The 26,095-nt window shown below is 39.3% G+C and overlaps 1 protein-coding gene across 4 annotated transcripts in view; it reads right to left on the reverse strand.

Annotated features, from left to right (window-relative positions):
- BLTP3A (bridge-like lipid transfer protein family member 3A) overlaps window positions 1–26,095 on the reverse strand; it is a 63,450-nt gene that overhangs the window by 13,338 nt on the left and 24,017 nt on the right. For 3 of the 4 annotated variants that reach the window (XM_037000734.2, XM_037000733.2, XM_037000732.2), the window contains exons 2-14: window positions 16,659–16,821; window positions 16,519–16,557; window positions 15,745–15,836; window positions 12,629–12,818; window positions 12,177–12,317; window positions 11,564–11,734; window positions 10,374–10,551; window positions 4,379–4,465; window positions 3,698–3,868; window positions 3,169–3,308; window positions 2,614–2,755; window positions 2,166–2,359; window positions 506–1,959 (exon numbers count right to left, since the gene is read on the reverse strand). In XM_037000734.2, the coding sequence (XP_036856629.2) occupies window positions 506–1,959; window positions 2,166–2,359; window positions 2,614–2,755; window positions 3,169–3,308; window positions 3,698–3,868; window positions 4,379–4,465; window positions 10,374–10,551; window positions 11,564–11,734; window positions 12,177–12,317; window positions 12,629–12,818; window positions 15,745–15,836; window positions 16,519–16,557; window positions 16,659–16,821 (3,162 nt within the window). Of the gene's footprint in view, window positions 1–505; window positions 1,960–2,165; window positions 2,360–2,613; window positions 2,756–3,168; window positions 3,309–3,697; window positions 3,869–4,378; window positions 4,466–10,373; window positions 10,552–11,563; window positions 11,735–12,176; window positions 12,318–12,628; window positions 12,819–15,744; window positions 15,837–16,518; window positions 16,558–16,658; window positions 16,822–26,095 lie in introns of those variants that run through there. The other variant, XM_037000735.2, reaches the window with a different exon arrangement.

Consider the following 26,095-nt stretch of genomic DNA (forward strand, 5'->3'; position numbering starts at 1 on the left):
CACTGGGCTGCTGTGGGGATCAAATCAAACAAAATGAGAGTCCACTGAAAAAAATAAAAATATCACACAGATGCCAGGTATTATTATTATTATTCAGATATACCATATTTTTATCAGTAATAGTGAATCAGTGAAAGAGGAGATAATTTGGTCCTAAGAAGCAATAAATGTTGACTTGGAAACTGCCTGAGAATAGGCTAAGACATAAGGATGCATGTGAAAATCCAGTTTCTGGTTCTTCCCCTACCACAGAACTAAACATAGTACTGAAAATGTCTCTCCTATTGGTATACTCATACCCTCTAAGTAGCCTGAAAATTCCTCCACTGCCCAACAGGCAGGTCTGAAAACTAAAGCCTTTGTCACATTAACTAGGCCATTCTATGCATTCTCTTGGACTACATGATGCCTTCCAATCTAGCAGTGCACACAGCAGGCTTTAAGCCCAGTGGCCAGAGCTAGGAGAAGGAGATGGTATGACTGAAGGAGGCAGAGCACCACTCACTTGGCTGGGGGCAGGGACAACATCTTGTGCATGGTGGAGGTCATTCGGTCTCTGCCCAGATTGAAGGCATCCTTAGTCAGGGACATAGCTTCCTTGGTGAGGTCCATAGTGGCATGCAGAGCCTCCTTGGTGGCATCCTTGGTCATGTGAATAGCACTTGACAATTCTCCCTCAATGTTTTTCAAGGGGATAAGCTCTCCCTGTCCATTCACAACAGTATCCCTGCCACCTGAGGGCTTCAATGCAGCTGGTGAGCTAGATGCTTGGGCTCTGCTCAGCCTTTTGGCTTGTAAGGAATCCACTGCCTCATGGCCCTTCCCTGACTCCCACTGTGCAAAAGAATTTGAGTCCTGCAGTTCTCCATTGCTATGGAGAGGCAGTGGCCTATCCTGGGATGCATCTGGGTTTTCAATGCTACTATCTGCCAGAACTCTCTCAGGGCTTGCTGGGCCCTGGTCTGAGGAGGCATCAGACTTCATCTCCCTATCTGAAGGTGAAAGCTCTGAATCTATGAGGCTGGTGGTGTCTGAACCTTCAGAGTCAGCTTCAACAGCCCCGGGAGCTGGATCCATGAAAAGAGCCACTTCAGCACTGGGGAAGAGGACCCCAATGCAAGCCGTCTGGTCCTGCAGGGGAGACCCAGTCATGGCCTCTGTGTCTTTTGTCAGCTGCTCCTGTAGGCCCTGTAGCATCTCCTTCAGGCGGAGTAGAGCCAAGTACTGGTAGTGGTCAAGCCTCACACGGACATGTGCAGGGGAGTGTACAAGTATGTGAACATCTGCTACATCCTCCAGCTCTGTTGGAGGCCCTTTGCTGTCCACACAACTGCTGCCTTCTCTCAGAAATTCCATAACTTCCATAAAGCCTGACAAACTTTTCAAATCATACTCAGTCTTTGACCTCTGATGGTGCAGAGTATCAGAGGTGAGAGCCTCAGCGTGGACAGGACTGCCAAAGCTGGCTGATGGTTTCAGCTTCCCTTCTGTAGCCAAAAGGAGCTTCCGTGCCTGAGCTTGCTGCCAGCGGAGGGGTAGGCAGGCCCAAATGGACAAGGGGAAGGGGGCCACAAAATTCAAGGTATGGCCTTTGAAGTTCTCTGTTCCCTCAAAGTCCAAGGAGATCTGGGTGAAGTGGATGGACCAGAGATCCTGGGAAGCCTTAAGTCTCTGGGGAGGAAGGATACTAGGTTGAGGCAGGCGGGAATCCATTTGGAACGCATGATGCAAAAAAAGCATGTGCAGAAGGCTAAAGCCACCTGGAACCTTGGGAAAGTGAACATAATTGGAATGAAAGAACTCAGTAGCAGCAAAACCCCGGAAGAGACTCTGGAGGTCTGGAGAGCTGCAATGTAGAGCATGGCGTGTATTGGTGGCAGTCATGCCTGATGCAGAGAAGACAAGGGCCTGAGGGCGGTGAAACCCAGCCTGCTCTCTCTTCTCCAGCGGGAAGCTCACCTTCAGAGAGAAAATGACACCCAGTTCAGAATGGCCGTCACAGTATCTCTGCAACCCACCATTAATGCACATGTGAAAAACTCGTGGGCTATGAAACTGTTTTTCTTACTTTTATCAAATGGTCAGAGCAGAACCCTGGATTATAATCATGGGAGAAACGCAGCTGTGACTGCCAGCAAGGAACAAAGGTCCCACTCTTTCCTTACCTTCAACCAGAAGGCATCCAGTCGGATGTCCAAGTGTTCATCTTTCTGGCTTGAATCTTCCAGCTTGTAAATAGCTTTGAATTGCTCTAAGCTATGGTATAAATCCAGGCAAAAGAGGTTTCCCCAGAGCAAACTGACAGGATCCATTGTAAATGACAGACCATTTAACTGAATGTAGAGATTGGGACAGGGAACTGGAAAACAGAGAAGAAAAGATTGCCACATACAAAGCAGCAGCTCGACTCTTACTTACCAGCTAATATTCATTTTATTATCAAGAGAACAAAGTACATATTTATATAAAGAGTGTTTTTAACAAAGATGTGCTGAATTAACTCAAACACCTAAGACTCCAAATGACAAATAAGAATGTGAGCAGTGGTCCCAAGGCTGACAAACATGAAGAGTTCAATCTAGACAGTAATAAATGACCAGACCAGATGCCTACCTGGAAGCTCGTGATTATCTGGGAAGTAATACTCTGTGAACTCAATATGAATGGAAGAGGCCTGACTGGATAGGTTGTCAAGTTTCCGACTGCAGGAAAGGAGTGTAGACGGCTTCTTACTTGGCTGTCCAGCTGTAGAAACCTACACAATCACAAGCTGCTGTTACCATCTATGAAGCAGCAAGAATAGAACTTCCTCCATTTCCTCTGAGATAGTATGAAACCTCTACTATCCTTCCAAAGTGTGTCTCAGGGAGCAGCATGCTTTTCTCACATACTCCAGGCATCCTCACACCTGTCTAACACTACCTGCAAGTTCATGTTTTTCAATGGAAGTAGGCTCTACATTGCAGCTGTCCAGACGTTCAATGGAAGTAGGAATCCCAAGTCCTGATCTCAGCAACCATGCTCAGAAGGAGACAGACCAAAGCATCAGGCCACCCAGAAGTCAGAGAAACAGCCCTTGAATTCCCCAACCTTGCTCACCTAGTTGCCTTCCAAATGAACTGATCCACCCCTTTCCAACCATGTTTCCCTGTGTCCTCAGCTCCTCACCTGGTGGATGTCCAAATCATCCACCCGTATTACCAGGCAGCTGGAGCGTAAGCGATCCCATGCTAAAGGCTGAAAGGCAGCCTGTCGGCCCTGAGAACAGCTTCTATCAAGGGGGTTCTTTCGAGGACTGGAGAGAGAATCTAAAAAATAAGATGATGGGAAAGAGAAGCAGATACAGTCAACTCTCATTATTGATAGAATTAGGAAAACAAAAATCCTAAGATCATTAATGCCATATGGAGGAATTTAACATTGTCTAACTCCTGGATAAAACTCAAAAATTGTATTCTCCTTAAGACAAAGGCAACCTTTGTTGCCTTAGATAACAATCTCTCTTCAACACTACAACTATCCCTGGAGACAAACAGGACTCTGTAAAAAAAAGACACTAATGACTTTCTTTACTTTTATTTATCCATGGGATAAAGCTGGGATAATTACCTAGTTCAGTGCTTTATCTCCACTGCATATTCAAAGATAAACAACATGATGCTAAGCAATGGGAGTCCTCCATTTCTTCATAACCCACCTGTTTTCCTCTGGAAGGGAGAGTCTACCCCCAGGTGCCAGGGTGGTTTCAGACCTGTCTCCTCATGCCACTTCTCCATTTTACTCTGAAATTCCATCACGAGTCTCTGGGCCCACTGGCCTCGGGTTTCCATGGCCTCACAATGCCGTACCCAATGTTTGCAGCTATCTCCTGTTACGACAAAGAAGCAAAAAGATTTTAGTCCATGATCATGACCCAATGTTCCAATTTTTCCTTTTCATTGGTAGAGTCATAGTTCAGAATATGACCCCCACCCCAAAACAGAATTCTCTGGGTTAAGTAAAAACTATCTATCTAGTATGAGCACTTAAGTTCTTCTGGATTCCATGTGTGACTTTTCCCTAAGGGTCCCCTAGAACCAGCTTCTGACTGCCCCTCCCTCTGACCATGGACTAGTGCAGAGGCTCTAAAACTAGTGGAAGTAAGGGGTGTAGAGTCAAAAGCAACATCTCAGGCACCTCTTCCTCTCCTATTTCTCATCACTGATTAAAGAATCATCAATACTAGATGCTACACATTTCCAGAAAATGTTCTCTTGAAAAGGACTATTCCCAACACCTCTCTGATCATATGTTGCAATCCCCAGCACCATCCTCCTGACAGTCAGATGAACCCAGAAATGTGCCCTCAATACCTGGGCCATGCTCAGACTTCTCCTACCTGCCCAGTGGAAGGGGTAATAGTCAAATGCCATCTTGTGGAAGGTAAGCTGCATTGCCCCACCCATGAGTCTGTTTGCAGAGACACCTATAAAAAGAAAAATGAAGGTAAACAGCAATGGAAGAAACGAAGAAGCCTAAACACCACTTGAAGCACTTAAAGTCCTCTTGAGGGTCAGCTCCAAAGCCTGGCTGATATACAAGTACAGTAGAAAACCATGGTGTCAGGTGATTTACAAGGCCGACACCCTCCTCCTTTGAATCACAACAGTCAATGGACTGGCTCTAAAAGATCCAAAAACAGTATATTCCATTGTCTCTGTAAATGGCTGTCAGATTCCCAGAAAGGCAAAAGAAACTATAGAACTCATGATTCAGGAATTCCAATCCTAGGACACATTCCTATAGCCTTAAATAATTGGCTGCCCCAAACCTAACAATACTAGTACTGCTGTCCCATAGCACAACACCTGGAGAGGCATAAGCCAAATTCCTCCCAAAACCAGACCTGCATTATTTCCTTTCATATCCTGGCCTCAGAGCTAAAGCTGGGATATTAGACAATTATTACATACTGTACATAAAAAGTACCATGGACCATCCAAAAGACAAACAAAAACAAATGTTGGCAAGGTTGTGGAGAAAGGGGAACCCTCCTACACTGCTGGTGGGAATGTAAATTAGTTCAACCATTGTGGAAAGCAGTATGGAGGTTCCTCAAAAAGCTCAAAATAGAAATACCATTTGACCCAGGAATTCCACTTCTAGGAATTTACCCTAAGAATGCAGCAGCCAAGTTTGAAAAAGACAGATGCACCCCTATGTTTATCACAGCACTATTTACAATAGCCAAGAAATGGAAGCAACCTAAGTGTCTATCAGTAGGTGAATGGATAAAGATGTGGTACATATACACAATGGAATATTATTCGCCATAAGAAGAAAACAAATCCTACCATTTGCAACAACATGGATGGAGCTCGAGGGTATTATGCTCAGTGAAATAAGCCAGGCGGAGAAAGACAAATGCCAAATTATTTCACTCATATGTGGAGTATAAGAACAAAGGAAAAAACTGAAGGAACAAAACAGCAGCAAAATCACAGAACCCAAGAATGGACTAACAGTTACCAAAGGGAAAAGGACTGGGGAGAATGGGAGGAAAGGGAGGGATAAGGGGGGGGGGAGAAAAGGGTATTACGATTAGCATGTATAATATGGGGGTGGGGCATGGGGAGGGCTGTGCAACACAGAGAAGACAAGTAGTGATTCTACAACATCTTACTATGCTGATGGACAGTGACTGTAATGGGGTTTGTGGGAGGGACTTGGTGAAGGGGGGACCCTAGTAAAAATAATGTTCTTCATGTAATTGTAGATTAATGATAACAACAACAAAAAAAAGTACCATGGAACACTAAACACACTGCACTAATAAGGACTCTAAAATAAACACAACGGAATATTGTAGGTAAATTGGAATTTTTAGCAATAAGTCAAGTATTGTATTATGTTTATCTTGAATTTATCTTTAGTAAGAATTCTAAATGGATGAAGTTGCCACGTTTCTAACTTATTTCTCCAGCTAGACTCTAACGGTAACAGTAGAGAGTATTTCTTCTACCTGGGTATCGCCTGACCTACCCTGTTCAGTACTTCTACCCTATCCCTTACTAGGCTAAAGGTGTAAGCTGGTATACCTACAGCTAGGAAGGTCATTTCCATCTGATCTAGATTTCACCAACCCAAGTGGCTAGACTAATTACCATCCTAAGGAGAAATAAACCTATACCAGTGTTCCTGTTTCTCAACCTTTACCACCTCTAAGGAACCTGTTTAAGACGTTTTTTCCTAATTGCCCCTCTCTATAACATTTTAATACCACAGATATACTGCATAGTTGCTTATGTACTATATGTCCATCTCTGCTTCACACATACAAAAAATAAGTATAAAGTTTATTCCTTTTATTCCATGCAAGGTTAAGAAAGACAATACAACTCTTCTAAGAATTAAATTAAGAAATTTAAAGCTCTCAATATTTAACTAAACTTTATTGCTATATTTGCTTAGTAACTTTCAATGCAGTTTTTCTTATATAAATTATAATGTATCAAATGATATTCCTTAGTATTTAATTAAATTTAAATTCATATGCAAATCAATTTGGATAAATACATAACTATATTTTTCAGAAAAGTTAAATGATTGAAAATTCTTAATTTCTTAAATAATTCACAATTATTTTTAGTGGATTTAGCTTTTAGCTTTTGTTGATATTAAAAAATAACTGTTAGCTTAACTAGCTGCTAGATATTCAGATAGTGTCAATATTTGTTCTTTTCACCTAACTAAATTAATGACTTAATTTTACAAGTTGAATAACTTTTAAAATTAAATAATAAGATATAAATTAGCTTTATTTAATTCTCAAAGTTCAAATCACCAAATCACTGAGAACCAAACATAAACAACCCTGAGAATGCAGCCAATGACAGCCAACAGGATGCACAGGCCACCTCTCACCATATGAGTGAGATTAAGCAATCGAGAGAAAGTTCTCTATTATATAACCTCTATTATATAGTTTATAATATTCACCATAGTTTATAGTACTGACCTTCTATACATATTGTACATTTTCTGTGAACCCACCATCAGTGCTGCTGATGTGATACCCAAGAAAACCCAACAAAATTAAATACTAAGGAATAAAATTTTGTCAGGTAACATTTAAGCTTTGGAGGGCCACAAATCATTGTCACATGTCTAAGATTTTTTTTGCCCCTGTCCCTTACCAAAGAACCAATTTTCAATGTCAAGAACAGGCAAATATCAAGACAGAAAGTAGATCAGTGGTCACTTGGGGCTGCAAAGTGGGGAGTGAAAGCTAATGGGTACAGAGCTTCTTTTAGGGAGGACAAAAAATGTTCTAATATCAGATTGCAGTGAATCTCACACAACCCTGTAAATACACTAGAATACACTGAGTTACATATTTAAATGGGTGAATTGTATGATATTTGAATTATATCTCAATCAAGTTGTTTAAAAGAAAAAAGCCAATTTTCATCTGCTGTGGAATAATTTCCCAGTTGAAAATAAATGACCTAGGCTACTGAAGGCAGAGGGTTTCATAGCCATGCTCCCTCCACTGGAGTCATCTGGAGCTAAAAGCATAATAAACTACACAGACTGAGCGTATTAAAATAGGGCATAGAACTGAAGTCAAATATAATTACCAATTACCAACCTACTTAATTATAAGCATATAATCAAATATGAGACATAAATGGCAGTATACATAAGTGCCTAATTAAAATTCTCCAGTGAGCTGGTTGGAAGAAGCCTAGCCTTAAGAGAGATTAAAGAAAGTTTTAGGCTCACAGGCCTTATCCTAAGGGAAAACAAAAAGAGGCAGGTAACACTCTTTTCCCCATCAACCACCAACCTCCTCTCTGAAGCCTGTAGTGTGAGCTGCTCCAGTTTGATTTCAAGACACAGTGCTGCCCCATCTTAAGCCAAGCTGTTCCCAGTGACCCACCCAGTTTCCAATAATTTCACATCCAATACCGAGGGATAGGTAAGCATATGACTCAAGAGCCCCAACATCTGGTCTATAGTGTCCCTTAATGAAAACGCAGGTAAATGTGGCCTTCAAGGAGTCTCCAAAGCAGCGTTATCTGAAAAAACTTTCTGTGATAAGGGACATCTTCTAGGGTCTATAAATTATACTGAGTACTTGAAATATGGCTGGTGCAAATGAGGAACTGAATTTTTAATTTATTTAATTTTAATTTTAATAGCCTTATGTGCCTAATGGCTACCATATGAGACAAAGAGTCCTAGAGCAATGCTCCATTCGAAATTTAATGTAAGCCACCTAAGTAATTCAAAATTTTCTAGTAGCCACAGGAAAAGTGTTTAAAAGAGTGAAATTAATAATACATATTAGAGTTTGAACAATGTAAGGGTTAGGTGCCCTAAACCCTGGCCCCACAAAAATCTGCACATAACTTCTGACTCCCCCAAAACTTAACTACTAATAGCCTACTGTTATTAGTAGCTATTGGAAGCCTTACCAATAACATATATATAGTCAATTAACACAATTTTGTATGTTATATACTGCATTCTTACAATAAAGTAAGCTAAAGAAAACAAAATGTTTTTTCAAAATGTTACAAATCTCCAAAAACTTTTCTGATATATTGAAAAAAATCTGCATATAAATGGACCCAGACAGTTCACACCTGTGTGTTCAAAGGCCAACTGTGTTTAAACCAATATACACAAAATAATATCATTTTAACATTTAATCAACATGAAAATAATTATCAAGGTATTCTACACATTTTTTTTGGTGCTGTATCACTGAAATTCCAAATGCATGTCACACTTGCAGAACATCTCAATTTGGGTCAGCCGACATTTCAAGTACCCAAAAGTCGTATGTAGCTAGTGGCTGCCATATCAGACTGAACAACTCCAGGGCATGTTAGAGACCTTTCTGTACTACCTAGTTTTCCACGTCCCTTCTCCCTAAATCCAAGAAGAGTCAAAGTCACAAGAACTCTTTCTGCTTCTTGCCCTTTCACAAGAGTCATATACCACAACTGGATATGGTAGACTGGGAGTTATTCCCCTATCTAGAAATATCTAATTCAAAACTTCCTTAAATTCTACCAAATAGATTGATTTAGTTCAATAAAGAAATGGAGGCTGCAGAGAAGGCCAATCATTCATATCTTAGTGTGGATTACAGGGTGCTCTGCACCCCTCACCAAGAAAGAGGATGAAACTCTCAATAATGTACTCTTAATAAAGACTTCTGGAAGGATTAAAAACAAAAAAACAGAAAACCCAAAGTCTTTATAGTAACACTTGAAAAAAACAACCAAACAAAATAGTAATCTTTTAGCAAAGAACTTGAAAATAAATGGGTGGCAAATCAGTGAGCAATTTATTTCTTAAGGTGCCATAAGCAATCTTTATGCTGTCACTGCTCCTTCTGGCTCCCTCACTGGACGGAGAGGAGGGTGGAAGTCACTTCAAGACCAAGGAATAGCAAAGCAGAAGAGGCAATGTTGCTTGGTACCCCAGGAAGAAAAGGTAGGTTCCCCCAAGAAACTGAGTCTAGTCTTATTAGGAGGCAACCATAACCTTCAGAGAGGATAAGACAGCAAGAGAAAAATCTACCACGTGAGAGCATCTAAAACCAAGAGCTGGTGGTAAAGGAGGGGACAGAGGGAACCCAATGTGTTGAAGGAACAAGTAGCACAGAAGCAATAATACTGAATATTTGCCTAGAATTCAGGTCCTCCAAATTCAGTATATCTCATTTGCTATGTATAACAATCTATGAGGTGAACGAGTAAGATGTGATTTAGCTCAAGTTCACAAATGAAGAAACTCAAAGAGATTAAATGATACCCCCAAGGTTCATGAAGGAAAGAAATGAGTCAATTACTTTTTCATTCTGAATAAACGCATAATCATATATAATACCAATTGCTCTAATGAATGTAAAAGCTTAACAAGAACATAGCATAATCTCTCTGCTCAGAAAGAGCACATTTACACGCAATTATGTAAGTTGACTCAAGAATCTGAAAATGCTGAGGTTTCCTGTAGTTCAATTTACTTTCCTAAAAAGCTTCTACTACTGGTTAGCACTGCTCAAAGGACTTCAGGGAGGAAAAAAAAAAGTATACATTACTTGGGCTCCCCCGCTGATGATTTTGATTTTTGGAGTCTGGAAAGGGTCCTGGCATCTGTATTTTATTCAGTTGTTAAAAGTTGCTCTGCCACACCCTAAAAGCTGAGAGCACTGCTTTATACTAACAGGAGGGCTGAGGCCCAGGGAATGCCTATGATTAAGGGAAGTCAATCAAAGTACTCCACAGTGTCTTGAAAAGAACCTTCCATCCCCAAGCTGTGCCCAGAGCTGAAGGCACAGATAGACCACCCAGCCTGGCTCAGGCCTCACGGGGTACCTGGCTCTCGGGACTGGCTATCGTCACAAATGTGCAGGTCCAGGCGGGAGATAAGCAGATGGTAGGAGGATTCTTTCACATCAAATCTCTCAAAGCACTGGCTGAGGCGGCTGCTGCTGCCCTGGCTGCCACCAAATGCCTGGGCCCAGGACTGGGCACTGGGAGCAGCCGGGGTGATCTACATGTGACAGAGAGAAAAACAGGAAGTACACATCCAGAAAGGCTCCTAGTAGGCTCTCTTTTTAAGCTTCAGTTCAGCCTGAAGAAAGCCACATTTATCAAGATGCTCTTTCTCTCTAGAGCATAACCATTCACCCAGTAGATGACTGAGGTCTGTCCTACTTAAATAACCCAAACTCCAAAAAAGCCTAATTATAATTAGTGTGGTAACTGTCACCATAGAGTTGACCATTGAACAGCACATGTTTGAACTGCTTGGGTCCACCTATATGTGGATTTTTTCAAGAAATATATTGAAAAAGGTCTTGGAGATTTACAATTTATAAAACATTTTCTTTTCTCCAGCTTACTTTATTGTAAAAATACAATGTATAATACATAAAACATGCAAAATATGTTTAATTAGCTGTTTGTTATCTGTAAGGCTTCCAGTCAACAATAGGATATTTGGGGAGTTTTTGGGTAGTCAAAAGTTACAAATGGATTTTCAATTGCAGGGGTTAGGGGAGGTCAGCACCCTTAAACCCTGGGTAGTTCAAGGGTCAACCATACTGTTTTGAAGTTTGAATTTTCCTCCAACCTCTCACTCCCCAGGACTTAGCTGACTAACGCTATAACACACCCTTCAGGCCTTCCCTAGATGCCCTCTTTCAGGTAGTTAGATGCCTCTTTTTTGCACTCTTGACATAGTGTTTACCTCTGTTATAGCACTTACCACATCATATTGTAATAATTTGTTTAAGGTCCATATTTAAGAGTAAGAACTCCAAGGACAGGAACAAGAGGCTTATTCTATTTTTTCCTGTCCAGTGGCTAGCACTCTACCTAGCACACTGGATGCACCCAATGAACATAAAAAATTAATAAATCAGAGGCACAGGCAAAGCCTATGTATATCGACAAATGCCCCAAATAAGCCTAATAAAGCCTAGATTCCATCTGTGTTGGTATAAATTAGGTCTTGCCTACCATCTCTCTAGTCCCCCCAAGGGTATCAGCTTGTCTTTAACCTGTACAGGTTCAGGGGCCAGGCTCTTCCTCTGCTGGGCTGACTTCTCCATGGCCTCGCTTAGTGACTCTGCATACTTCATCATAGCCTTGAGCTGCGAGTCAGTTAGCACCCAAAGCAGGTCATCCAACAGGAACATCAGCTTGGAGGCTATCACATTGCAATCTTTGGTCTGAAGGAGCCACAGAGAAGATGGAGTTCAACATCTGGTATCATTCCAACTCCTCAAAGTGACTATTGCCCAATTAATTTCAGAGATGGCTTTATAATTCCCAGTATGTGAAAAGAAAGTATTAACCATCTCAGAGAGTCAATATCTTACAAAACTATTAAAGTTTTCTGTGATTAACAAGAAGCAGCAATAGTCAACTGCCAGGTGTCTGTCAGTGTCTCGGTATATGAGTAAAAACTATGATTTCCAGAATGAAGGTGACAGGGAGATGGAGATGTTCTTTCACTGATGATGGTACTGTGTAACACTGAATTGCAGGCCCTCCCCTTTCAACCATCATTCCAGAGGCCAATAACATTTAAAAAAAGAGGGAACACCAACTCCTAGGCTATCTAGGAGAATAAAAGATGGACATTTTCATGAGGACAGAAAACATACTCACTCTTCTCTTGAGGGCTATTTGGATCCTGCCTTGGTTGGTAATAAGCCTCAATGGAGTGGTGACTGAGTCCTGCTCACCACTGTCTGTAGCATCTGCCTCAATTCGAAGTGTTTGCCAAGTGAGTTCCTTAAATGTTAAAACCTGGAGAGGGAGAAAGTAAAATCCCTTAATTCTGTGGATAAAATTAACCAAGAGGCAGGGAATCCAAGGGGAAAAAACTGGCAAGGCAGAGACTCCCACCATTCTCAGTTGTGATCCTAACAATACAAGGCAGTGGATCAGAGATCCATATCTAAGGAAAGGGTGTAGCAGTAACACTAAACACAAGGGGTACTTGGGTTCCCAGGAACAGGGGAGCATTTGAGGAAATCCCCAAAGCAGGAATAATATCCTTTAAGAATTAGCCCTGCTTTGAATCCCCCATTCTCTGTTGCAATGCTAGGGCTTGTCACCTCTCCTCGGTGGGGGTCAGTGATGCGAGTAAGGCGGAGGTCGCTCTGCTGCCAGGTGGGGTTGACACTATAGCCTTGGAGCTGCCACAATTCAAAAGAAGCATGGAAGGCCTTGGAGTGAATCTTGATGGTGATGGAATTAACAATGATGAACATCCCCTCCACCACCTTCTCAGCAAAGCCATACTCACTATAATAAATGAGGCAGACCAATGTTCAGAATCATGTGAGATTTTATACACACTCTTTATAGTACAGAACATCAGAAAAGACTATGAACAATGCCTGTATTTAGGTGCTAGAAGTGTGGATGACTTTTTTTTCTTTATTTCTCTCCTCCTATTTCTACTTTCTTATATTTTTTAATTTCTAAAATTTGTTATGATGATGCAGTATTCTTTTTTATGGGATTTTTTTTTAAAGAATGGAATAAAAGAAAAAGAGTTGACCTGGAAACAATCTCCCTCCTGTTAGAAAGAATAAATTGAAAGACATTTTTATAGTCTACGAACTACCTGAATAAGATTTGAATATTGTCTGTGAGGGAAGGCATAGTTATTGAAAGGAAACACTAGGCTTCTATAACATCTTCAAAGCCACAGTGTACTCCACAGTGAGAGGTCAGAAATGGAAGGGAGAGGAATGAAGGCTATCTTAAAGTCCTTCTGCATGTGGAATAGACAACTTTTGACATGTAAGTGAAATCAGTTCTCATCACAAGTTGATAAGAAGGTCTGGAAATGACAAATTAAAGATAATTACATGTCTTTAATGTTAAAAGAACTTCAAAAACTGAGAAGAGAATGACCAATACCCCAATAAAAATGGGACAAAGTATGGACAGTTCAAAGATAAATGAAAACAGATATTAAAAATAAAATGTTTAACCTAACTCATTAATCAAAACTACACTGAGAGACACCTGATTTACGACAAAGGTTAACAGTGCAGTAGGGAAAAGAGGGTCTTTTCAATAATGGTGCATGGCCAATTTGAGGATATCCATAATGAAAAAAAAATATTGATCCCTACCTTACATCGAACAAACAAATCAGACCTATATCCCTGATGAACATCGATGCAAAAATACTCAATAAAATATTAGCAAACCAAATTCAAAAATACATCAAAAAGATCACTCATCATGACCAAGTGGGATTTATTCCAGGGATGCAAGGATGGTACAATATTCAAAAATCCATCAACATCATCCACCACATCAACAAAAAGAAGGACAAATATCACATGATCATCTCAATAGATAATGAAAAAGCATTTGACAAAATTCTACATCCATTCATGATAAAAACTTCCAATAAAATGGGTATAGAGGGCAAGTACCTCAACATAATAAAGGCCATATACAACAAACCCACAGTCAACATCATATTTAACAGTGAAAAGATGAAAGCTTTTCCTCTAAGATCAGGAACAAGACAAGGATGCCCACTTGCACCACTTTTATTCAACAGAGTACTGGAAGCCCTCACCACAGCAATAAAACAACACAAAGAAATAAAAGGCATCCAAATTGGTAAGTAATAAGTTAAACTGTCAGTCTGCAGATGACATAATATTATACATAGGAAACCCTAAAGACTCCACCAAAAAACTATTAGAATAACTGAATTCAGCAAAGTTACAAGATACAAAATTAATATACAGAAATCTGTTGCATTCCCATATACTAAGAAAGAACTAGTAGAAAGAGAAATCAGGAAAACAACTCTATTTACAATTGCATCAAAAAGAACAAAATACCTAGGAATAAACCTAACCTAGGAGGTGAAAGACCTATACTCTGAAAACTACAAGACACTCATGAGAGAAATTAAAGAAGACAACAATAAATGGAAATACATCCCATGCTCATGGATAGGAAGAATTAATATTGTCAAAATGGCCACCCTGCCTAAAGCAATCTACAGATTCAATGCAATCCTTTTCAAAATATCAACAGCACTCTTCAACAAACTAGAACAAATAGTTCTAAAATTCTTATAGAAACATAAAAGACCCCAAATAGCCAAAGCAATCCTGAGAAGGAAGAACAGAGCTGGAGGGATTATGCTCCCTGACTTCAAGCTCTACTACAAAGCTACGTAATCAAAACAATTTGGTACTGGCACAAGAATAGACCCATAGACCAATGGAACAGACTAGAGTCCAGATATAAACCCAAGCATATATGGCCAATTAACAGATGATAAAGGAGCCATGAATACACAAATGGAGAAAAACAGCCTATTCAACAACTGGTGTTGGCAAAACTGAACAGCTACATGCAAAAGAATGAAACTGAATTATTGCCTAACTCCATATACAAAAGTAAACTCAAAATGAATCAAAAACTTGAATGTAAGTCATGAAACCATAAAACTTTCAGAAGAAAAGATAGGCAAAAATCTCTTGAATACAATAAGCATGAACAATTTTCTCCTGGACACATCTCCTTGGGCAAGGGAAACAAAATAAAAAATGAACAATTGGTACTACATCAAACTAAAAGCTTCTGTACAGCAAAGGACACCATCAGTAGAACAAAAATGCATCCTATAATATGGGAGAAATATTCGTAAATGATTTATCTGATAAAGGGTTAACATCCAAAATACATAAAGAACTTACAGCTTTAAAAGGTATATCCCCAAATGTGTAGTTCTTTGGATCCATACTACATTGTAAAAAATATTTGAGACAATTCAGAAAAATTGAATATGAATTAAGTATTAGATAATATTAAGGGATTTCTATTAATTCCATTGATTATGAAAATAGTATTATGATTATGAAAAGTTTTTTTTCCTTTTTTTCACAGTCCTTGTCTGTTAAAGACACATAATAAGACGTATTTACACATAGAATCAGATGGTGTCTGGGATTTGTTTCCAAGTACCACAGTGCACATACACACACACACAAAATGGCAGGAAAAAGGTAAAAAAAAGAATGGCAAAATGTTGATAATTGTCGAAGTTACATCTTGGGGGTTCATCACACTATTCTCTCTACTTTAGTGGGTTTGAATATTTCCATAATAAAAAGTTTTTATTTTTCACTAAAAAGTGATTAGACCAGTTAGTATGTTGGAAATAACAGGGTCCAAAGCAACTAACCTCTGTCCTGAAGCAAGGGCAATGGGAGACTGTCCATTAGGGGGCCGAGGCTCCTCACATGTCTTCATTTCCACCTCTACTTTATCCAGACACTGAAATAAAAGTCATAGAGAACTAAAAAAGCCCACAGAAAGAGAGCACAAAAAGCCCACACAGCACACTGAGTCTTATTCATCTCTGTGCCCCACGCTTGCTGAGCGCTGTGCCTACAGTGGGCAGACAATAAATGTTTGTCAAATGAATGAACAAACTGAAATGCAAGGAGAGACCTCATCTTCTCCCTTCCATTTCCATTAGCAGCAGCACTCTATGACAAGCGTGGGATCAGCTTACAACAGAAAACTGAAACATAAATTCAAGCTAGAGATACTACTATTCCTAGGAATTTCAGTCTTTGGGAGAAGAATACACATCAATCAGTTCCTGACAGACTTTCAGCTGATAATCACCCAAAGTCAAAATGAACTAAACTTCTAATTGTTCTTCTGTCAGGATTCCAAAGAAAAGCTAAAGGTAGAACCTAGGTAGCAAAACTTGTTACAAAAAAAAAGAAACTCAATTCCTGGGTCTGTGTTCACTACTAACTGCTATACTGCAACAGCAGTTCCAAAACAAGTCCCGACAACAGTCATTCTGTCTCAGAGAAGCTCATAAGCCAGACAGAGCATCCACCACTCCTCCCAATATGGACTCCTCCCCATCACCACTCTGATCTCTTAAAACCCTACCCCAGCCTTCCCCATTTGATTACTTGCAGTCAAGAAAGGCCATTACCAAGCAAATTGGGTGTGTCTTCAGCTTTGTCCACTGGATCTGAAAGAAGAAAGCAAAGACTTAGGGCTGTGGGAGTGGCCCATCGAGAAGGCAGGCCTGCTGGTCAAGGACAGGAACAGCACTCTGACCCCCATTCTCACCCGGATGGAGGCCCGGTTGCAGTAGACCCGAGTGATGGCTAACCAGGTTGGCAGCTCCAGCACATTCTGTAGAACTTCTTCATCCAGCTCCAGGTTGGTCAGCTGACCCTCCCCTTTCAGGGTGCTCAAATTGATTTTGTCTGGGGAAAGATTCTTAGTGAACCTGGGTAGAATGATGATAAGAGGGTATTTTCATGAAAATCTGCTAAGTGGGCATTATAACCAACAACACTTCTGAATCTGGAGAAGAGAGAAAGTTCAAGAACAAATCTTGACTAATGACCACACTATCTACACCATGTAGGATGTCAGGTGAGACCTGTCATTCAAGCTTGTGTCCTCCTTCCACTCAAGAACCTGCGACAGGGATTCTGAAGAAATGGCTGCAGCTGTGGCAGCACAACCTCTCAATAGTTCAGAATCCCCACAGGAAACAAACTAGATAGCAACACAAAATCCCTCGGATAATACTTAAAACACAGCTAGAAGATAAAACATCCTCATAAATCCCTATACACAAGCCAGAGGGGAAAAACATCAACAGCCACAAGATACAACTGCTGTAAGCAGTTGTGCAGATCAACAGGGGGAAGACACAAGGCATCCTGCTGACCAGAGGACAGAAGAACCCAGACAACCAGGTACTAAATGATAAGTAATGTGGGCCAATTTGAGAATAGCAGCTGAAACTGGAGGGCTTTTGTCACCATGATGGTCCCAGAGAGGCCCCAAGGAGCTGGAGCAGTCTAGCCCTATAAGCGCGTGGAACTAACCAAGGCTCCTTCTCGGACAGGCCGCTGCCCTAAGAAAAAACGACCTATAGTCTTCCCAAAGAGATTAAAACTGAATCTCATCACATGACTGGTGCAGTTGATAATGTGCAGGAAATACTGAAGACACAGGAAAACTGTGGAACTGAACTGTAAGTGTGAAATCAGCAAAATCCACAGGAAAGTCTATAGGTCAAGACTGGACATAAACAATTTACACAGGCCAGTCTTCCCACTGTCCACAATCACCGTCTCCAGTCTGTGTACAGTGATCTCTCTCACCAACCACTCCCTTTGCTGGAGCATCCTCATCAAGATCTGCATGTAAGGCCCAACTCAAGACTTAAGTGGGTTTCTTTCCGTAACTGCTACAACTCACACTAAACTCTTATCTTTCACGTTTTTGGAATCTGTAACACACATTAAGGTCATAATCATAGAGGGCCTTAGGTTGTTCTCTAGTTCTCCCATATGTAACAACCTCTGCATATTTAGATGTTAAACCCTTTGAGGTCAGGGGCTTAGTCATAGCCATCCTCCTAATCAGAATGGCTACCTGACAGAATGCTGGGCCTACACACCTTTAGCTAATTGCTCTGCTGGTTAGCTACTCCCAGATCCCTTCTCATCTTTTTGGCTGGATCAATTTAGGGCCAGTCTCCTGTATGACAAATTGTCTCAATGAACTTAATCCCTGAAATTCTCACTGTTGCCACCTCTCACAGTCCATTTTCTACCCCAATAACGAATTGTATTTTGCCTTCCATCCATAACTATACTTAGCCCTTATACAGTAGATGTTAATAGCTGATCTTATAGTTTACCAACACATAGGTTTTTCACATATTCTTTCCTTTTACTAAGTTGTGTTTTTAGTGTTTTTGGTTTTTCTTAGACCACAAGATAATGAGGTACAAGTTTTATCTTTACTTTTTTCTACAGTGCCTAAACTGGTAATATGTAAAAGGGCTCTTTAACAATTTTTTAAATAATAGCAAAAAATTTTTAGATGCTTATAAATATGCAAAACGGTACTGTATAATATTAAGGGAACAGGAATGCACTGGCATGGTAACAACAAATTCAGAAAAGTGCTTACCTGTGGGACAAGGGGGAGTCCACAGGATGCTTCAACTGTTTAATGCTTATTTCTCAAGATGGGAGGTGACTGTATGGCTGCCATTATGTTACTCTCTATACCTTTTTGTATGGCAAATATTTCCTAATTAACCTAAGATTTCTATCAATTACCTATGTATGTACTTTCTGTTGGGAGAGCTACGCCTCCACAGGTCTCTCACACTCCTACATGTCTTGCTGGGTTTGCCAAAAATGCATGACCCTGACCACTCCTTACTCAGGCCACTTCTCAGGATTGTGTTTGCAAAGAGCAGCTTTGAGGGCTGAAGTGATGTCCCGCTCTGGGACAAATAACAGGCCTGCTTACCACCTACTATAAAAGCAATGGATTCCCCAGGCTCAGTGTTCTATTCCTTTAACATACATACAGTGATGTTAACATTCAGTATGGAGTTGCTTATGTCAGGCTTGCCTGCTTTCCTGCTGACTGCCTCTGTAAACATACCCCACCCTAAAAGGTGTGCCGGTGAACACGCAAACCAGATAACTCCATATGTCAGGTGTGCCAGTGAATGACCGAGCTGGAAAATACATGTGGACTGTCCCCTCTTATCTTCAACCCCCAAATGGATGGACTGGACTACATGAGGGACTGGACACAGAGGCCCTGTGACAAGCTCGTCCCAGAGGTCCCTGACACTGGACCACAGACATGTGCTCTCACACTTGCTCCTGCTCATCTGCCCACGTTCCTGCTCCATCATGGATGCGTCATTCCACTGGAACTGTCTCTGCTGCATCACTTTCTTCTTAGAACAGATGAGAGGCTGATTCGGACAGCCCGGAAGTGAACCATCCATTGTAACTGGTATGAGATGTATTGATCCATGATATGTGTGATTTTTAGATATACTTGATCCCCCCTTTGAGTGTTGTGAAAAGAAATTGCAAAATAAACCGTGTGATTCATGCAACCTTAAGGGTATTAAGTTCATTACATTACTCTGTGACCCACTCATGTCACACAGGCTTCCATCTGGGTCCATTTGTGTCACTCCTATGTGAGGGGGCAAGAGAAACTAATGCAAACATGGGCTGGACCATGAGTAATAGGCCTTGAGTAATGAAGTCCTTTATGTCTGGTCCAGGAGTCTTGTGTGTTCTACCAGCATCCATGAACTGTAGCAGGCTAATTATCAGCTTCTAAATTGGGTAAAATAAAATCCCAGACTCTTATACATACTTTCACTGATTTTAATTCATTAAAAGGAATTTTTTAAGTCAGTATTTATTGAGTATGTACCAATTTTATTCTCTGAACAGAAAAGACAAGAGCTTTCTGTAATGGCTCCTATCCCCCAAAAGCTAACTTGCCACAGATAGTAAATTCCTCTTTTGCTTCAAGGAATGGCTACCTACAAGGAAACAAGACTGGAGTATGAAAGAGAAAAAAAGAACATTTTAAACTACATAAAACAACAACTGAAAGTAAAGGAAGACACAGTGCGTGTCCCTGAGGAATTTGGAGGAAACACAGTCCTAAGGGAAGGAAAGGAAGGCAGAAAGCTGAACTCAACATTATCTGTAATCACTAGGTACAAGCAGACTTTCTTTTTCAAACCCTCTATGTCTTTAAATATTAAAATTTCCTCCTAACAACTCTTCCTTTACTCTCCTACATATTCAGGGAAGGCACATTAGCTCAGCAATGGGGCGGGGCATCCTTCAGAAGTATTAGTCTTAAAGAATTTTTGAAGACATAAAATAAGTTTTGAAGACATTATATGTCTCTTCCTCTCCTCCCCAAAGATTCAGTAAGACCCTACCTCCCTACCTCAGCTGACAATGATGGTACAAGGGAGCCACTGTCAGAGATGAGAATAAGGATTCCTTTAATATGAGGCAGCAGGGAGAAAAGGCTGAGAATCACTAAGGCAAGCTACTTTTTCTTATGATAAAAAGCCATTTTTAAGAAAAGAAAGTGATAGGGATTTTTTCAAGTATGTTCTGCTTGGGAAAAAAAGAGGAACATACTTTGAACAGAACACAGCTTAAACCAGTCAAGATTAAGTTACACTACTTGTTATCACTGACATTCTCAGAGTGAGTATACTAAATAGGCACCATATATTTAATTTCTACGTGTGTTCTAAAAAATTTAACTATTTTACAGCTCCATTTTAAAAAAATGTCATTTCTCAAGACTTGAAAAAAACAAGTATGGGATTGTGTTACATCCTAACCTTACCAGTATTTAGGACAATGTGTCTCAAATTATGGTGGAATCACCTTGGTATGTTTATTTTGATGTGCAGATATTGGGCCACACCCCAACTATGCTGAATCACAATGGGGAAGAGAGTAAGGAATCTGCATGTTTAACAAACTCAAGGTGATTCTTCTACTCTAAATTTTGTGAATGGTTTAACTTGAGATTTCAGTTAACCAGCTAAGATGATTCAAGGAAGGGATAATGAGAGGCCGCAAATGGAAAAGATGCAGAAATCCATTCTTCAAGCACAAAGAAGTTTTCAATTTCTATTCTTATTAATGACTTGGTGGTTAAGAGCACAGGCTTTACTTAGACTTGGGCTCAAAACCTGGCTCTCTCCCTTACTAATGCTGTGACTTTAAGCAAACTGTTCAACTAACTTTGCAGGGCTGCTGGAATTCAAAGAAATAACTGGCATTTATTAAGTACTCAATAATAAATAATCATTATTATTTCTGGATTCTGCTGTTCTCTCCTTTTAGAAAAGGCTTAAATTATCTTTTTAAAAAAAGGTTTAGGAGGTTTAGATTGCTATTAGACTAGGACAGGCTGTCTTCAAGGGACAACCTGTATCTATTTCAATATATCATCCTGCATTCCCAGTATGCCTATTTCTACCATTCAACCCAGATATCTAGAGATTGAAATCTGAACAAGATTAAAAATGAATTAACTTTCCCCAGAAAGCCATCCCATTACATCCCCACTTTGGCTCCAGGAACAGATTTTCAACCCTTGTCTCTCTAGAGCTAACATGAGAACAACAGAGGACAGCGAACAAAATTATCACTGATACTCAAAACCGAGCTTGTAAAAGCAACACCAACCAATTGAAAACAACAGGCCACAGGTGGTGACCAGCAGAGTTCTAGGAACTTTGTAGCCATGTCATCTGGCAAATGGTAACCGTGACTCCTTCAGGGCAGTTCTGTGGAGGAAAGAACCCTGTGCCCCACTTTACCCTGGGAGTAACCAGGTGGACTTCTATTTCTGATAATCTTGGAGAAGACTGCAAGTTTGTGAATACCAGCCACCAAGTCTGGCGACTAGCGTTGGTGAAGACTACCCACTGGCGTGCTAACACACAGCCTCTGCTGACAGCATGCACACAGACACAACCAGGAAAGCACAAGGCCCAGAAGAGCCTGGCTTCCTACCCCAAAGGGGATGAGTCCCGGCATGAGAAGTTATCATTCGCACCTATAAGGAGGTCATGGAACAATAAGCAAGTGAGAGGATAAACTTCATTTATTTATATAATTTTGACAATTGCAGTAGAGAATCTCTCTATAGCGTGTGCAGGTTTGCTGGGCCACCATGGGCTGTTCACCCCTAACAGGAATTATACAACATGTATTTGCTTTTTGCATTTCTCAGTGAAAAAGGATTCAACTTTTAGAATTCCACAACAAATGGATATCGCCTTGTTAGCTTCTCAAAAAGGCAGTAAGAATTCCTCAACTGATTTTGTCTGCATTTTATAGTAATAACAAAGAATAGGTAAAAAGGTGATCCATGGGCTAGTCATTGTGGGGGAGATCTGTGGAGGTTTGCTCCACCAAGGAAACCATTGATCTGAGCTCTCATATGAAACCAGCCCGTGGTCCTGGCACAAACTTTATTCAGCATTTGTGTTCTTAACTGAGGATGATAACCAGGGTTGCTGAAAAGGCTAATAGAAGCCTGCTACTGATTCTGCTTCAACTATGTGGGAAAACATTTGCTGGCCATCTGTTACTGTTACAGAGCAGAGAAGCAAAGATGAAATCACGTTGGAAAAACAGATTTTGATCAGGTTTCATTTCTGCCAGAGAACTGCAATCTGCCAAAGAGAACAGAGAAAAGCTCTCTCTGAGACATCTTTGTGAAAATGTACCACAGCGGTAGGAAGTGAGAATTCTCAGACTTGCAGATGCACATAATTTCAGAGCTAGAAAGGATCTTAAATAATCACTTAGTCCAAATCTATAATTTGCAAATAGCCAGAAAGTTAAATAACTTTTCCAAGTCACAGCTAACCAGAGGTAAACCTAGGACTAAGGAAATGGCAGAAATGGGACTAAATCAAGCATTCATTCAACTATCCCACTACCATGCACCTTGTAATTCAGTTACCTTTATTGTTAATAATAGGGTCAAAAAATACAGTCTGCTTCAGGTCCCATAGAAACTGAACCCTCAAAGGAGAAGTAAGAATGTCCACAAATATACTCTGCTGCCTTCACTATTTTTTCCACTAACGTAATCACAGCCAAGGCCTTTATTTCTAATCTTCCTGCACAAATCCACATCGAAGTATTTTCACTGCTCAGCCACACCACAAGCTTATCTATGAGCAAAGATATAACACAATACCAAAGCAGTTGATTTAGATGCAGGACTTCTAAACAAACTAAACAAACATCTCATCACTAAAGTAGCTAACATTATTCCATTCTGGGATAACCTGCTGGAATATGCCATTCAATCTTAGAGGTCTACCCTAATAGGCTTTACTCTAGAAACTTCTGCGTGAACACATGTGTTTTTAGAAGAAAATTCACTTTCTAGATTTTGTTTGTTGCGTATTGGTTTCTGAATTTTGTGTTGAGGTGCAATTTATATATCGTGGCTATTTCTGAACTTTCTATTTGTCCCACTATATTTATTCTTATACCAATACCACACTACCTTTATTACTGTAGCTTCAAGTCTTGAAAGTAGGTAGTACAAATCTCTTTTTCCCAATACTTTGATCATTCTAGGTCCTTTTCACTTTCATATAAATTTTTTAATTAACCTGACAATTTCCATTTAAAAAAATGCACCTGCTGAAATCCTCATTGGGAATGCATTGGACTCTGTAGCTTAATTTGGGGAGATCTGACATACTAACAAAAATGAGTCAGCCTATCTTTGGACATGGTATACATTCAAGATAATGGCACATTTATTTAGATCTTCTTTACTTTCTCCCAACAATGTTTTATAATTTTCAGTATATGTCTTTTCTTCAATTTATTTATGTATTTTATGCTTTCACACTACTGTAAAGGATACCTTTAAAAATTTTTTCTAGTTGTTTGCTGCTAGAAGACAAATAAAAGTGATACTTTAATATTGATTTTATATCCTGCAACCTTACTAAATCCAGTTAATAACACCTGTGGTTGTTTTATAGGTTCCTTAGGATTTGCTATGTAAACAATTATATTATGTGAACACAGTTTTACTTCATTTCCAATCTCTGTGGCAGTTGATATTTATAAATTCATCTTACATCCTACAACCTTGCTAAACTCACTTATTAGTCCTAATAACTTTTTTTAAAGAAATTATAAGATTTCCTACAAAGACATCCATGTTGTCTGCAACATCTTTATCAGGTTTTTGTTACCAGGGTTATGATAGACTTATTACAAGTTGGGAAGTGTTTCCCTTTTGTATTTACTAAAATAACTTGTTGCTAAATAGGAATTCTTTCTTCCTTAAATGTTCAATAGAAATCACCAATAAAACTATCTCAGCCTTAAGTTTTCTTTGTGAAAAAGGTTTTGATAACAAATGCAATTTTTTAATAGATGTAAGGCTACTCAGATACTTTATTTCATTTTGTCAGCTCTCGTAAGTTATGTTTTTCAAGTAATTTTGTGAATTTCATCTAAGGTGCCCAGTTTATTGACAAAAGATATTCATAATATTCCTTAATATTTTTCTAACATTTGTAAAATCTATCTATAGCCCCCTCTTTCATCCTTGATAGTATTATTCTTTTTTTTCTGGATCAGTCTTGCTATAGGTTAATTTTATTGACTTTAAGTTTTTGGCCTTATTAGTTCTATTGTTTGTCCTGCCTTGAATTTCACTTATTTCTACTCTTATCTTTAGTTTTCCTTTCTTCTACTTATTTGGTTTATTTTATTCATGTTCTAGCTTTTTAAGTTGAAAACTTCAATCACTGATTTTTAAACTATTTTCCTAATATAAGCACTTAAAGCTATACATTTCCCTACATTCACTTTATTTGCTATATACAACAAGGTTTGGTATGTTGAATTTTCATTGTCAACTAGCTAGAAGTATTTTAATTTCTTAATTTTTCTATGATGTCTTATTTGACCATGAGTAATTAAGAAATGTATTTTAAACAAACTTGCAGGGCTTTTTTAGCTATCTTGTTATTGATTTCTAACTTAATTACATTGTGGTTAGGGAATACGCTATGTAAAGTTTTCAGTATGAAATTTATTAAAACATATTTTAACATATGGTCTACCTTGGTGAGCTTCCCTGTGCACTTGAAAACAATGTGCATTCTGTGTAGTGTTTTGTAAATGTCAATTAGGCAAGGCAATGCATAATGTTATTCCTATCTTCTATCTTGGTATTTTTTAAGTTGTTTTATCAACTACTGAGGGAGGGGTATTACAAAAGTACCACTATGATTGTGGATTTGCCCTTATTCCTTTTAATTCTGTCTGGTTTGGTTTCATATATACTGAAACTCTTTCATTACTTTCATATACATTTATGATTGTTTTGTCTTTCTGATGAATTGATCCTTCTATTTGAAATGTTTCTTTTTATCTCTAGTGGTAATCTTTGTCTCAAAGTCTATTTTGTTTGATGATAATATAGCCATTCCAGCTTTGTGCTTAGTATTCACATACTGTACATTTTCCATTCTCTCACTTTCAATCTGTTTGTGTCTGTCCCTTTTTTATCCAGACTGACAATCTGACTTTAAATTGGAATATTTAATCCATTCACATTTAATGTAGTTACTGATACTAGTTGAATTTTGGTTTACCATTTGATTTGTTCCATGATTTTTGCTCGTCTATTCCTCCTTTCCTGTCTTTAGGCTAATCTAGTATTTTTAGTACTTTATTGTAATTGTTTTATGGGCTTTTCAGCTATACCTCTTTGCTCCATGTATGATTACTCTTAAGGATATAATGTTATTTTACCATAATCTACTTAGAGTTAATATTGTACCATCTCAAATAAAAATCTAAAAAACTTGCAATGATATAGTTATTTACTGCCCTTCATCTTTAGGGCTATTGTTGTCACATATTACATCAACAGTAGCCCCACTCGATGCACAGAAGATATATCCCAAGAGCCCTAGAAACCTACCCTGGTTTGAATGCCTGAAACTGTGGGTAGTACCAAACCCTATATATCCTATGCTTTTTCCTATACATACATACCTATGATGTTTAATTTATAAATTAGGCACAGTAAGAGATTAACAACAATAATAATAAAATGTGACAATTATAACAATATGCTGTAATAAAAGTTATGTGGATGTGGTCTCCCTCAAAATA

Source organism: Manis javanica, chromosome 16 (assembly GCF_040802235.1).
Source record: "Manis javanica isolate MJ-LG chromosome 16, MJ_LKY, whole genome shotgun sequence".
In the NCBI taxonomy this organism is placed as follows: Eukaryota; Metazoa; Chordata; class Mammalia; order Pholidota; family Manidae; genus Manis; species Manis javanica.